This window comes from Phaenicophaeus curvirostris, chromosome 1, assembly GCF_032191515.1.
Source record: "Phaenicophaeus curvirostris isolate KB17595 chromosome 1, BPBGC_Pcur_1.0, whole genome shotgun sequence".
Taxonomy (NCBI): Eukaryota; Metazoa; Chordata; class Aves; order Cuculiformes; family Cuculidae; genus Phaenicophaeus; species Phaenicophaeus curvirostris.
Genome location: NC_091392.1, coordinates 167,467,041 through 167,483,353, shown reverse-complemented (window position 1 = coordinate 167,483,353; position 16,313 = coordinate 167,467,041). Strand labels below are relative to the sequence as shown.

The following is a 16,313-nucleotide window of genomic DNA, read 5'->3' as shown; positions in this document are numbered from 1 at the left end:
ACATTATATTTTAGCTATGAAATTAAAGATACTTTTTTTCCCCCCATGCCATCATGAAGACAAGTAGAATTCCAAACCAAATTTTAGTGACCTGACTGTAATCAAATGATATTTCTGATATCCCGTGTATTCTCAAAACACAGATTTATGAAAACATTCCTTTAGCCTGAAACACGTGCTCTACACAGCGAATTTGTCCTTAAGGCTGTATGATTATGCATTTGCTAACACCTAGACAATACCTTTCATCCACAAATCTGAAAGAAATTTACAAAAGTACATATATGTCATTGGCATGTCTTTTGTTCCATGTTGCATGCCCATTCTTGTCATTAAAAGAAATGTTATGTGTCATACAATAAACACTGAAATACTGCAAATAATCATCCTGGTTTATCTTACTTTTATTTTTGCAAGCAAGTGTTTTTAGAAAGGGAGCACATCCATCCACCTAGGAAGAGACATTCAGTTTACACTATAAGTAAAATACGTATAAATGAAAGTACTGAAGTAAAAAAACAAAATCAGCATTTAATCTGTTAAGCAACAGAAAAATTCTTATGAACTAGTGATACTGTCATTGAACTGGAGAGAGTTTGAGAACAAGCTTGCTCTGGCTTTTTCACCCTACGATTTGGAATCTGCTCACACTACTGCCAGCTTAACCAAAAAGGATTAACTCTCATATCCAACTGAGAACACAGATAATTCTCAGTAATTGGTAAAAAATGAAGATGAATGGGGCTGAGAGATAAGGAGCAATTAGCTCATCAGCAGTTACAGCTGTGCACTCAATCCGGATCCATCTCTTGAGTCTCGGCCCCTTTTAAAGAACCCAGGCAGAATAAGCACAGGACACCCCCTCCCAAAAAATTGCCATACCTGCCCATCATTCCTCTTTCTTCCGTTTTATTTCCATGCTTTACTGAGACACCTGTCATAGCATTCTGTGTAAATTACTACCTCTCCCTGTCTCCCAGGACCTACATCTACAGCCAATCTTCTTTTTCACACTTAAAAAAAAAAAAAAAGAAAAGAAAAAAAAAGAAAAGGGAAAAAACCCCATACCCGGAAACCAAATGACTACTGTAGACACTCTTAAGTTCCCTGTCAATCGTTTCATTATAGCAGCATCATCTGTTTGAAAATATAAGCAATTCCCTCATCTAATTATAGGGAGGATTTGAGGTTCATTAACATTGCCAAGGCAGAGAATCAGATGTGCAACTGCAGAGCTGTGCTCAGTGGCCTGCATTCTCTGTTTCCTTTTATTTGCTTTTTCAAGGTCTCCAAGACTTTTTCCTGAAACCATAAAAGTAATTCTTCCTTTCAAAATAGACACGTGCTTTTAGAAAAAGGAAATGACTGCATTTTGTACTGTTCTATTATTGGCCAAGGTCACCGGAGAAAAATAATTTCACCTAAGTAATTTTATCTCTGATTCTGGATGAAAAAAAAGAACAATACTATAGAAGCAACTGTTACTTTTGAACAACAGATCACAGGAAACCTTGCATTTGTCTCATAATTTTAAATATTGCAAGGTAATGAGGATCAATAGGAAACCTAGCACGCCAAGCAAACATCTCAATTTTCAACACATTTTGTGATTGTTTATGGATTAACACGCTAGCCAAGTGTAAAATGTTGCCTTGTATTTCCTAACTGTGCTTAGAAACTGAGAACACCAAAGTCTTCACGATTGCTTCACTTCCTTAAAGAAATAATAGCTTTTTTCTTTGTATGAATGTAGTTTAAACAATGACATTTTCTTGGGACATCTGTTTTGAGATCCCATTTTGAATAGATATGAACTCATTTCCTACTAAGCAAGTAATTTACTATTGTTGATAGTTGTTTACAAGTTTTATGAGTCAGATTTTAGCAAGTGGCAAAGGTGTTTTCATTATACAAAATGTTCGGGAAGCAAAAGTATAGTGTTCTTCACTTCCTACCAAGTTATAGATAGCAAAGCCTAGCTTGCAGAAGTAGCTTTAAATGTATTTATTTTCAAAGGCTTCTCTCTTTCACTACTGCAGGTTAATTAAGTATGATAGCAGGGCGCTAAGTTCTTAGGCAGCAAGGAAATAATTGATCTGCTGTACCTATCCATAACTTTAGACTATTAGATGGTAAATATACAACTGATTCTAGTATTGTTCTAAGATGTTAATAAGACAAAGAGCAGAACCTGTTCAACGAAATTTCAAGTTTGACCTTGTCACTCTTTCTTTTAATTCCGCAACTAAATTAGAAAAAAAACCAACACACAGCATAATCCTTTTTCTTTGCTGCTGTACAGAATTCATTTTTTAAACAAAAAACCAGTAATTTATCTATCTTGCATGCTGTATGTAGAATTGCCACTAAAAAGAACCCAGGACATTTTTCCTTCTTATCTGCAATGTAGCTCATATCAGCCAAGCTGTCACAAGACAGTACTTGATATAAACAAGAGATTGCAAAGACATCTCAGTAATCAATATTAGGATGGCTACAGTATGGAAGCCCCAACCACTGCATATCATTTGTCTCAGCATCTATTTCTATGACCAAATGAAGCATTAATTCAAATCATAAATCTATGGTGATTTAAATCTGGGAATGAGCACCTGCCTGCTTTAATGATTTATTTTGTACATTTCAGTAAGCAGGAGATTTGTCCATATGAACTGACAGGTCACCTTCAGATGCCAGTAGCAGACTGTTTATCACCATGCAGACTAGCATCTCATCTTAGCAAGTAAATATTAAACTAAAAGAATCCAATTGATTGTAGATGGGGGAGAAAGGCGTTGCAGCCATATATTTTACTCAGTGTGCTAATACCTCACTCTGATTCCTCTGTAATTTCTTTTTTTTCCTTTTCTTCCCCCCCTTCTAAAATGATAATTCTGGTGGGAGGGTGTGAGCTCAAGGTTACCGTGCAAAACTGAGGGATATAAAATAATTACTTATTAGTGTGTATTGGCTTCCTTTAACTCCATTCACTCACTAACCTTTTGGCCATTGCTTCAAAGGACCAAGTTAAAAAATTTGTGTATAATTATACAACGTTCATCTACAAAAATATGACTTTCGTAAGGCACACACAGCTTCTGCTTAAAATCAAAAAGCAAGACAATCCAGAAGTAAACACTACAATTCAACTCAAGAGCCCATATTTTATTTATCTTCTTTTACACAGGCCCTGGAACAGACTAAGAATATGGTATGGTGAATCCATGTACGCTAATATATCATAATGCCTCCTACATATGTGCTAAGATGTATCAATTAAGCTTTTCGCCTGGTTGTTTGTTTTGCTTGTTCCTTTTCAGTTTGGTCCGGCACATAATATAATTTAAAATATTAACCAAGAGCAGGTTATTTTCTTTAATTTTTTTTCCTTCCTCCTGTCAATATTCAGTAACACAAAACTTCAAAATCATGCCTAACAAGACATAATTTAAATAATTAATGCTAGATGGACTTGATAATATTTATTTGAAAAGACAGTAAAAAAATCTGAAAAAAAGTGTGAGAAAAGAAATGCCCACACCTACTACAAAGCAACACTTCTGAAATACAGGTTCTTGCCAAGATAATAAAACATGCAACTAATATCTGGAAACTTAACTCTTAAGAAACCTAGTAATACCCTGGCATTAGTAGGAGGAGGAATCACTATTCTGATTCCACGGGCATACCTGACAATGGATACTAGATGGGACTTATTACGAAAAAAAACCCCAAACAAATAAATGCAAACCATTTTTGAGAAAACATCCATAGGAAGAATACAGCTCAAGGCTGCATGCACAAACAAGCAGATTGTATTTCCAGAACCATTCCTTACGGAACAGAGACCACTGGAATGTTATGCACTCTGCTCAGAAAAAAAACCATTTTTATCTGAACAAAATGAACTCAGTTCTTCATTCAGTTAAATCAGGAAATTAACTGAAGTTAACAAGTCAGTTAAGGGGCTGAGAGGAAACTTTGACAATGACAATAAATAACCTTGCTTCACTAACTTTTCCCTACTAAAATAGCTAGAACGTATTTTCTTAAAAAGGGAAAATGACGGAGCAGTATGAAAGCAGATTAGCTATCTAAGTTATGCCTCAAACAACTATTTCAAAATACTTTTTTTTTTTCTTTTTTATTCAGAGGAAATTCAGGTATTCCCTCCATTCATTCTCCCACAAATACTTCACATGGTTTACATGTCGATTACCTATTAACTTTTCCATGTCCATGGATGTACAAGTGGTTTGTCAGTAGAACTGCCATGCAGAGTAACAGTTCCATAATCCAATATGTGAACATTTTATTTCACATAATGCATGCACCTAGGTCTGAAATTCAAATATGAACTAGCATCTAGTTCTAGAACAAAATCTTTATCCTCTCACTTTCTATTTGCATTTTTTACTCCTTCCCATTACTTCACTTTTCTTCCACTACGTTAGAAGCCACCTGATCCTTCCACTTCATTTGTACCTATCTCCTCCTCCCAGATTTCCCAGACACCTGCTCTCTACCGACTCTTGTCTCCTCTCCAAGAGAACAATCTTTCCACTAATATCCTAGTGACTGCACATTTTGGTATCTGAGTACTAACACATTAATTTAAGACTATTTTCTTCAACGTCACAGAGGCATTTTTTTAAAGCCTTTTCTGTTTGTCTCCTTAAGCAATAATGCATACATATTATTTAAAATACCGTGTGCTTAGGTGAACAGGTTCTTTGAACTGCAATTCATATTATTTCTAAATAATAGCTTACTGATGCCTACTGAACTGCACAGAAATGCTGTTCACAAACACATATTTATTCATGTTAAGGCTAGTACATAACTCTCTAAGATTAATTTCAAATACATTCAGGAGATGAAAAACTAAAAAATAAACAAAACTAAACAAAAGAACCAAAATAAAAAACAAACAAAATCCCTATCTTAAGCCATTTTTTCCAGTATACACCAATCTTGCCTGCAGTCTTCTGAACATACCTCTTTGTCATTGAATTTCTGTTGCGGAGTTAATACTGTCTCAACATGATAAAAGGAGCCAATACAATGAAATGGCATAACAAAACATTTTACAGCAGACACACACAGATGATTAAAGATTTAATCAACAACAACAAAAAGTTACTCTACCTTTGAAGTATGCTTTAGCAAAACAAATCGTCCAAACAAATGAATAAAGTATACTGAAACAATTCTTTTTTGAGAAAGAACAAAAGTCACTGATGGCTGCTTAGGAAATGGAAAAACCTGTTAACTACATTTTAAGAATGTGTTTATTAAAATAAAATATGATAGGAACTGTAGAGCGTGGCAATAATTTATTGTGTTTGTATGTTTTCCTTTTGTCACAGGGCACATGAAAATGTGAAATATTTTGCTTTCAAGCTTGTGTTCTGAATTACCTAAAGTCGATACCCAGCACACTGAGCAGGAGACATTGTTAAATTTCACTTTGACACCATCATCTGTCACCCCACCTGTACTTTGAAAAATGAACTCTAAGCAATCAAACCACTTTCTTTCACAGAAAATATTAACTGGAGTCTGCAAAAGTAACCTGAAAAGGAAAGAATGATTCTGTAATAGTAACAATAACTGAATGCTGGTGTAAAGGTCAGAGGGAAAATTAAAAACAGTAAGAAAAGGGAAACAAATATGCAACTTCTTACATCAAATCAAGGATTTCTGAAGAAGTCCAGACCAATCACCATGTTAATAAAATATCAGAGCATTATGGTTGTATAATAATGTTGTGTCTGAGACTTACCGACACTGGAATTCAGATCTCCATTTTCAGAGTCTGCTCCGTGCTGGTTATTATTTGCATGGTAGTTGGACATAGCTTCCAATTTAATTTTTTTCACTTTCATTGCTTCTGCTATGGCGGCATTGGTGGCAGCTGCTGCCGCTGCAGCTGCAGCTGTCAGGCCTGCAAAGAAAGAACAACTAAATTTAATATACATTATTCTACAATTCCTTGTTATTGTAGGGACTAAGACTGTTATTTTTGTTTCATGCTTGCTACATAATGAATGGAGAACATTGTGGAATACTCTTCTTCTTGTTTGATTTGAAAGCTATCAGCTTTTTCACATAAAATGTTTCACATCCTATTTACATAGTTACTCCAATATATCCACCAAATCTTAACTTGGTATCCAGTAACTGCAGTCGCAACACAATCATAACTAACTGCAGATACAAAGACTCACTATCAGAAATCTAACTTAGCTTTGAAATTGTCCTAAGTGTCTGGCGAACATGCACACAGCTGTACTTAGATTAAAAAAATGCCTTTACATCTCAGATGTTTGTCACGATAAAGAAAACAGGAAGAAATAGGTCTATATTTTGTTTTAAGAGTAAAGGATCAAAGAATTCAGACATCTATTTCTCATTTCACCCATAACAGTAAGGAGATGTGGGCATTCTAGATACTGGTTTTAGAAAAAAGGTTCATAATGCTGAACATAAGTAAAACACTTACTTTGCATCCTCAAAATTTCAAGTCATTAAGGTATTTATTAATGAGAAGAAGAATTATTAAACCCATTTAATCCCAACCCCAAAGCCATCTTATGAAAATCCAAGTGGTCTTCCTACTAAACCAAATTTCTGCCATCCAGCCATTTAAAAGAATGTTCTACAAAAGTGAGAAAAGTTCTCTTTGTCAAAAGCAGTCAGAGAAATGGTCCAGCAGTGCCATCAAAACTCAAAATTTGATACAGTCTTTACTTAACATCATAGGTTCTTGCCCTCTGCCTTGAGGCAGAAGAATTTTTCTGTGGTCTCCAAACAGTGGTGCTTCCCACTCAGATCCCTTTGCCTCAGCCTTGGTGGTCGTGAAGTCAGTGTCAAAACTTCCCGAGAGCTGCCTACCCCACATAAGTATTGTAGATTTAGATTAGACATTAGGAAGAAATTTTTTAATGTGAGGGTGGTAAAGAACCTGGAACAGGTTGCCCAGAGAAGTCATGGATGCCCCATCCCCGGAGGTGTTCAAGACCAGGCTGGATGAGGCTTTGAGCAATGCGATCTAGCGCAAGGTGTCCCTGTACGTGGCAGGGGGATTGAAACTAGAAGATCCCTTCCAACCCAATCCATTCTATGATTCTATGACAACAGATCCAGGGGGCAGAGATGGAAATTAAAATGAGTTGAATGTAAGAAATGAAAGAGAAGGCACTAAATCAGGTAAGGTTTATGCAACTAAGCAATATTAGGCTGTGATGACACAAGAGAACAGGCCCTCAGTCATTCTGAATCATGCCCTGACCATGGAGAAGGCTTTAAAAAAACACAGTGCAATTAGTTTACAGGTGCCTGCTTGTCTGATTTTCAGCTACTCTGAGAAGTGTGGACTGTTTTACAGATGTCAAGAGGAATTAACTTCTCAACTTACTACTCTAGTGGGTCAAGGCTGATGCCCAGCATATGAGGAGTGCAATTTAGCAAATGAATACGCAAATAATCCCAGGTTGCTGAGGTAAATATTGCTACCGCTATTGCTTCCAAGACTCTCTAGTTGTCTCCTTTGCCTCCTTCAATGGAAAATAAGTTCACTCTTGCCATGTTTTCAGCTATTTATGGGGAGAGACAGAAGGCAAAATCCATCAGGGAGAAGGTAGAAGGTGAATGGACATCACGAATCTCTGCCATCCCAGGGAAAGCAATGAGGTGGCATAAGAGGTGCCTTTGAATATATTGTGGCTTGACTCAAGGTTGTTTCCCTTTATTTCTTTGCATGACCACATAAAGATTAGCAAACAGTTCCAGCCTCCTAACCCTACTCACAGGCTGACTTCTAACACCTCCAAGTGCAACAAGAATTACCAAGTATGTGATAATTACATTATGAATAGGAAGATCAATATTATGTAGAAAACTGCTATTTCAGGTAGAAAATGATGTATCAAAAGCCAAAAATCAAACCAGAAGGTGGATAGATACGAGGGTTTAATTTTATCTTAGCTTCTGCTATTATTACAAATTGTGCATATTCTGATCTTAAGAAAGTATTGACAATAACATGGATTGCTTCCAATGATATTTTTACCTTAGAGGAAGGATATGAAGTTATACATTACACAAATTTGGTTAAGAGTCCCTAAATTAGTCCACAGAAAAAGGGATGGTGCACCTCTGAACTCTGGTTTGCATCCTGTGTTCATTGAACAATGCAATAACCTATACTTCCTTTTTTTTCTTTTATACATCACTGACAAGCTAAAACTAGCATCTTGAAAGAACAATCCTTTGGAGGAATATTCAAATATGATACAAGCAATGAACACAACAGCAGGCCTCAAACTTTTGGCTGTGACTACACCTCTAGACCAGCAGTTTTTAAGTGCTTCCAAATATTAGAGTATATACCATATTGAACAAACACTGGACATTGTGCTTTTGAGCCCACCTGTAAATAGAATATTATGTCTCACTGAGATAATAACCTGGTGGCAGAACTAGCAAAACACAAACTTTCTTTTGCTACAAAATTTGTGAATAAATTCAGTGCTTCTCTCCAAAGTAAGTTATAATGCTTCTCTCCAAAGGAAGCCATAACCTTTGGATAGGGACTGGGAAACTAAAATACAGCTTGCTTAGTTCTGTAGTGTCATTTACACAAGTTAATGCTTATGATAATAAATGATAATTTTAAAAAGCAGGAATTAAACTACTAATTTCATTCGTTCCCTCATACAACCAGATAAGTTACTGAAATGATTACTCTGCTATACAGCAACTAATTTAAACCTTATGAATCTTAAATGCCCATCTCATATAAACACCAGTGTAAGTGGAGGGAAAATCTGAGTAAGGAATAATCCTCAGAATTATAGCTTAATGCTCACAGCAATTCCAGCCTACAGCATAGTTTCTGCTTTACTGTTACTTTTTTCCCATCACTTGACTGTCTAAGTGGGAAGGAAGGTCCCAAGCCAGTTACTAGAGCCTTTTGCATTATAATCACTGGTGCATTGTGCTATACTGTGGCATGGTACAACAAAAAACCTTGTTTCCAGCACAGGACCTGATTTATGTCACTTATCTCAGTAGCAAAGGCAGCCCAATGAGTTCTAAAAGAAGAGGTTAATAAAATGCTATGTATCTAAACGTATATTTTAAAATTCTAATCTTCTGAGTTCAGGTGTGGGTATATACTTGGGTAAATACATGGGATTTTTTTTTAATTGATTACTTGAAAAAGCCTTTTGACTTAAAGGTTACTTAATATCACTTTACTCTTATAACAAGTACCCAAGGAATTTCCAAGGTGCACTCTTTCCATTAGACAAAAATAAGATAATCAGAAATCATCTTATAAAGGCAACCGAAATGCAAGAAATAATAAGGATCATACAAACCTTCACTTAAGATATTTTTTATTCTTCACAAATATTTATTTGAACAGTTAAAAAATACCCAGGCCAAAATATTCAATGGATTAAAGTCAATAGCAGTTGTCATTAATATTCTGAAATTGATAAGTTGTTTATGTCTGGCATTCTTCCTGCTGATTATGCAGTGAGACAGGCAGCTTTATAAATATCTCATCACTCCATCGTCACACAAATTTCATCGACAGTGCTCATGCACAGCTATTAGCAATATGAATCTAACCATTACAAGAGGAAAGAAAATCGAACATGTGGCATTAATACGCAGTCCTGGTTCCTAACCATCTGATAGGCAGATGGTGTAAAGCGGATTCTCCAGCTGAAATGAAGGGGCACATCATTTAAAACCTTGTTTGCATTCTAACTGATATCAGTGCCATATTGATATACATGATACATCATGGCAGTATTTGAACAATCTAGTTTGTTTCAGTCATAAATGTTTACAGCCTTGTTTTTTATCTTTAGAAGCATGTTCTGAAGAGCGTATTTTTAATTTATGAAACCTATTGTTTACTTCTGTTGAACCAGAAGATTAGCAAAGAGCAGGAATATTAAATTACCACAACACAGCAGTATAACTAAGATGGATGAAAAAAGTATGGTTTTTCAATAAAAGATGTTAGTAGAGGAATTAAAAAATTAGCCTAGACATTTTATGCATTAAATACATTTATTCATTTAAACCTTACAGCTTTTTTCCCATGTGACATACTTAGAACTTTAATGCTTTATAAAGCCATTCATTTAAATCTCTTACTGCATGCAATTAATCTTGTCCGGCAAATTAATTCAAAAAAGCAAAACATCAGACAGTTAAATTCAATTCAACCATCACACTTCTGCAGTAACGTCCATATTCCTGACAGTTCCTATAGACTCATCAGCAAAAGTCTGTTCAAGGTGTCTTGTAGGAACTGTATGAATTTGAATTACAGCTCAATTGAAAGCTCTCCAAGCCTTAGTAGGAACTCAGGAACAAGAAGCAGAACACCAAAAGAAAGCGTGAATGATCCTTTCCTACAAAGACCTTCTCTCTCCTGTCACTAGATTACTTTGGCCTGTTGGGTGTGTTTGTAGCTGTTAATTATGTTAATAAAGTTGCAGCCTGCTGCCTCTGCCAAATATAATCATAAGGTTTCTCCTGCCAAGTTCTAGTCTAATTTACACCCGTGCAACTCTACTGAAGTCAGAATTTCGTGAGTGTGAATGAGACCAGAAGTATGCCCAGTATGTGTGGTCTCCAGTGCTGAAAAATGAGTAAATGAAACAGAAAACATACCACCAAAACATACCAACAAAAAAACATACCATCTTCAGAAAACAATTCTGTTTTAAAAGCAAAATGCCCAAGAGAGGCTGTCATATATCATGAAGGATTTTCAAACTGTGTATGAATTACTGGTGGGTACTAAATCACATACAGGGTTTCTGCCTTCCAATAAATATTATTTCTTGTGTTAAAGAAGAGGTCTTAAAAGTTCCAGGTTTGATGGCACAAGGAGCTTACAATGCATCCTATTAGTGAAGGAAAAAAGAAAAGGAGCTGTAACTTTTTCAGCCTCAAATATGTCTCAAACTACACATATTGAAATGTATGCCTAAACTTGGTCCTGGGACAACTTACAAAGTTGTTTAAGTAATCTCTCTTAATCCATGTTTCACTTCCTTCACCTATTCCTAACAGTAAGTATGATTCCTAATACTTTTTCCAATAAATAATTAGCAATTTCTTAACATAATTATTACCTTGCTTTATATATATACATCATAGACATATATATTCATGGGTACATAAAAAAAAATCCAATAATATATAGGTTTGTATTTTCACAACGTCTTTCTTTAGGACTTTGAGAACATTTTCAAGATGCCTTACCTTTGCCATCTCAGAGCAGGCAAAAAAAATCAAAATACGACTGTCAGCAGTATGTTATATTTAATTTCATTTATTTGCTGGAAAGTTCATTCTGCAGAAATGCTTCACTGTGTGGGAGGAGGTTCAAATCTCATCTAAATTCTATAAGAACTCCTTTCATTATTTCAAACTAATGCTTAATCCTTTTCCTTTTAGTTAATTTCAGCGGCATTGACTTGAAAATAATTCATGTCTTTTCTTGATTCAATTCCAGACTTCACATTGGGGTTCTTACTTGGGCAAAAATCTTAGTAAAATCTGAAAGACTCTGCCTGAAAAAGAAAGGCAGGGTTACCTCCTAGGACTTGACCTCCATCACTGTAGATTATTGCACTGGTTTCACAGATTTCAGCAGTTCAGGTACAAGTTTTTGGTAGCTTATTAAGCTGCTGCCAGTTATTTCAAATGAAATAGGATCCTAACCTTAGTCTCTGATCTAATGGGTGTTTTATATAGTGTGATGCATAAAACAAGAAGGGGAAAGTAATCTGCAGAAGGACAGAGGTCTGATTATGTAGACTGGATTGCAGGAAGGGGAACTACAGACTATAACATAATGTTGCAGTATAATAAACTCAGTTTCATTAGTAGTGTTCTTCACACATAATATAAGCCAGGAAACTCACAGTTATCTAGAAGCCTTATTTTTGTTAAGCTGTCTGGATCAACTCAATATAACAATATTGGTAAATATCAAAAATTCCATTACCTATTGTTTTGGGATAATCAAGAAATCCTTGTCTGACCGTTCTAGTTGTATTTTCCTAATCAGCTTGCATGGTTCAGCATAAACTACTCATCAATATTAGTTTTTAGCATCTTTAGAAGGGCTGTTATTAGAGTCATGTGAATAAAAGTGAAAGAACCAACTGTACTTTAAATATTGTTAAAGAGAGAATACTTAGAAAAATTCAGCCATGTGATCTGGTTTAGTCTACAATGAAACCGGCCAGTCTTGCACTGCAAGAAAACCAGTGTACATGAAGTTCAAACCATCTGTTGTACATCAGACTAATCAGACCTTTTTCCTGTAGCTACTCCTGAACTGCAACATGAATTCTTAGGTCTGGGTATTGCATTTAAATAAACAACGGGAAAATCTAAATTTCCACAGCAATCTTCTCATCTAAAACTCTTTTTGCTCACAGTGTACCTGCAATTAATAATATAGTTGCAGAAACTGATCTACAAAGAAGTAGTGTCCTGGTCATTTGTTTTGTTAAAAGTAGATAAAACTTAATATTAAGACCATATTTGTTGAATAAATACTGGCAGTTTCAAAGATGCTGCACAAAAATGTGCAAATGTTACTATTTCATCATTAATATTTACCATTTATGAAACTGATGGGTTTACATTTCATGAGGTTATTCTTTATTGTGGATTTAACACTTTCTACTGAAGAGGAAAAAGTGAAGCCATGAAGTGTATTTCAAACATCACAACAAATTACTAACTGTTATAGCTTAACAGGGTTTCATAATTTATGAATTTATTATTAGCTTGATGCAATTGGAACAGCAATAAACAATTTAAACTGCATAACTGCCTTGCTATGTTAGACTCGGCAGCAACAGTTTAAAATCCTACCACAATGTATACAGCATCACTACAAAACAATTAAGAGAGAACATTCTTTTTTAGCAGTCATCTTTTCAAAAGCAATAGATTCTCAGTTCTCATTCAGTCTGTTGCATTATTCATTTCATGTGCAACCTCATGCTGGACCATAAATTGTTACTTTATCTAATCAAAGGCGACTTAACTCCACAGAAGGTCAAAGGTTTAATTTTGTGAAGTATTATCTTACGCCATGAGTTTAACGGAAAAATAGAAGAAGAAAAACAGCCAAGAAACTGGTAATAAATGAAGCTTTATTGCCTCAGGCATTGGCCTAGTTAATAAACTTTCATTGAAGGTTTCTTTCAACTGTTACGGACAATGAGGTAAAAAAAAAATCTTAAATTACAGCCATGTGTGACTTTTAAAGCAGGCATTCTTTTTTATCTCAACCTCCTCAGCTTAGGAAAAAGACAAAGAGATTGTCTTCAATTTCTTAACCAAAAATGTATGCTTCTAAACAGATGAAAAAGCACAGATCAAGACATTTTGAAAGCAGAGGTCAGCTTTGAACAATATAAAAAATACTTTTCTATAAGTGCAAATCTTGATCCACAATATCTTTAACTCAATAGCATGCAATCCCCCCCAAAAAAAGGTATGTGGGAAGGGAAAATATATATACTACAACATATTATGCTAACAACGATGCTTGGTTCCGAACAGACTTTCTGTTTTACATTTGCATTGCTAGAGTGCAATAATGGCTCTTGTTTAATAGAATGACTTATTATGGGAACAACTTCCCTGCACTTTTTGCAAACAGAAGTTCCTTTCTTCTTTTTGAGTGTATTATCTCATGTTCTTAAACACCATTCTCCCTGTTACGAGAAATTAAAAGGTTTAACATAACAACAGTTACTGGTAGTTATTTGTGTTCCATTAATTTTCTTAACATTCTTACATTTGACGAACTACAATGTCTTTTCTTTGAGTCCAGTTTAGAGAACGATGTTTCAGTTTAAGCCATACAGTCAAAAACAGTACGAAAATCAGTAGTTCTTAATAAAACCTTAACCTTTAACTTTAGTCTAATTTATAACTACACAGACACAATTAATTAATCGTAACACTGCTACAATTCAAAAATACTGAAAGTACGTGTTCATGCCTGTAACGGCAGTAATGTTGCCAAATACTTATAATCTTTCAACCAGCAGGAGCTTTTGTAGGTTTTTTTATAAACCTAATCCACAGCTTGACACAGATCCTGGGGTAATGGCACACAGTTCTTTGATTAAACTAATATCTAAACACTGTTGAGGCTGCTTGATGGCCCTGTGGAAGTATGTCTCCCTACAATTTCAGAGCTCAGCCTTCCAAGCAGAATTCTTTCCAATAGAGCAGTCCAAATGCCTAATCATGTGTGCGAAATCTAACTTATTCATAAGTCTAAGTTTTTGTGGCATCAGAACAAGTTTAGAATAAGATGAGATTTTAGCTGGGGACAGCAGCAGTCCAGTTGTAGCTTTTACAGCCTTCTGCTGGGATAAACATGCCGAGAGATGGACTTGTTCTCTGACCTGGGTCCACACACTCAAGATACAGCTCAATGAGGTATCAAAGCCTGTGTGGTCTTTATGGATTTGGTCCCAAAACACTTTTGCCCAAGGAAAGCAAGATTAGATTCTTACTTTGAGCAGACAAGAATAGTCCGCTACAGACTTACTCCAGGCTCCTGCCCTCAAGAAATGAAAATAACATTAATCCTACTTATGAAAAGAGAAGTAAGTGAATACAGGACTTGAACTGCAAACTATTGTCCTCTCTGCCTCATATGAAACATTATCATAGTTGCTCATTAGTATATCTTCAGTAGACTTTTAAAATACAAACTACTATTTCAAGATATTTTAAAGAAAATTTTCACAGGTTTATTTATTAACAACATAAGAATATTACATGTAAAAATAAAATTAAAATATCTTTACAGAAGAATTTTGACTATGTTTTGTCATACTTAGCTTTAAAGTAGATAGTGTTTTCCACCCTCCAAAAAAAGCAGATGGAAACTAAAATATATACTGACAAATCCTATACTATTCTTCTGATCATCTCTCTGTATTTTCAGTGTGCAATGCAGGCTGTGTCAAGAATTATAATGACAGAAGGCTGGAATATAAGGCTGAAAAAGATTCTAGGAATATACTGGTAATTTCAAGGCATACATACCATTGTTTTAACACCAAAAGTTTGGTAAGAGAAATTTTACATTTCTAAACGTAAAGAATTCATCTGTAAGGGTCAGAAGAGTCCCCCCCTCCTCCTCCATCCCTCTATTCACTTGAAGTGTTGTAAGTTCAAGAGCTGCACTGTGGCTTTGGGGCTCTTGTTTTTTTTTCTTTTTTTTTTTTTCTTTTCTTTTTTAAGTTTCGTCAGATCCATTATGCATTATGCTGTGCCAGAGGCAAGACATGGGGCTAAATGTATTATTACAGTGCAGTGATAGCAGAGTATTGTACTGTGATGCAGGACTGTGATGCTGTACGAAGTAGCTGTGATAACAACTTACAGGGTAACACTGTGTAGCCCTGCTTCAGATGAAAAGGACGTCAGCTCTTACAGCCCTTTCTTAACTAGAGGCTCTACTTGTTGCATTGGATAACAGGACACTAAATCCCATGGGCAGCACCTTGAGTGCTGTCCAAGGCACTAGACAAATCACATTCTGGTGGCTTCTTACATTTGATGGCACCCATATTTCTTTCCAATACAAACTGTGCCACAACAGTAGGATGATGTGCGTTTCTGTCGTACCCCAGCACTAGGTCAAAGAAATCTCAAATTATCACCCCAAATCAAAGGAGTTGTCTCAAGCCCACAGTGTTACCACAGAGTGCTATTTCTGAATACTTTTACTTTGTACCTCAGAATTGTCTGGTACGCAAAAAGTAAACATCTGAAAACTGTTAATAACGTTAAAGGAGAAAACATGGTATATGTAATGCATACATAAATTGTATTTGTATACAAAAACAAACACACAGTAAATTTTCTGTAATCAATGTAACTGAAGTCTATATTATGAAGAACTGCAACCATTTGTAAATTCAAATTTACATATGTGATCCCATGTGCTTCCAAAAGGCATGTTCTTTGAAGCCGAGAGCTGACTGGCATCACTGTTTACTTGATTATGTACAAATATTCAAAGCTCACCAAATATGCAAGCATAAGGGGGCCCCAAGATTGTCTTTGGCAGAACCCCAGGAAATCCTCATGATATCACGTGTAAATAAGCCATTATATGAACATTGCTAACAATACTTTGAAGAGGACAAAATTTTACGTTACCATGCTTCTCTCAAGTTGGTGGCATCAATCCTTAGACAAAATTCGATAACAGCATCCCACAG

At 35.5% G+C, this 16,313-nt stretch overlaps 1 protein-coding gene across 4 annotated transcripts in view; it reads right to left on the bottom strand.

Moving 5' to 3' along the window:
- The window catches only part of DACH1 (dachshund family transcription factor 1), a 371,721-nt gene that overhangs the window by 173,848 nt on the left and 181,560 nt on the right, over positions 1–16,313 (bottom strand). For all 4 annotated transcript variants that reach the window (XM_069880425.1, XM_069880417.1, XM_069880442.1 and 1 more), the window contains exon 3: positions 5,786–5,947. In XM_069880425.1, coding sequence (XP_069736526.1) covers positions 5,786–5,947 — 162 coding nt within the window. The remainder of the gene's footprint in view (positions 1–5,785; positions 5,948–16,313) is intronic.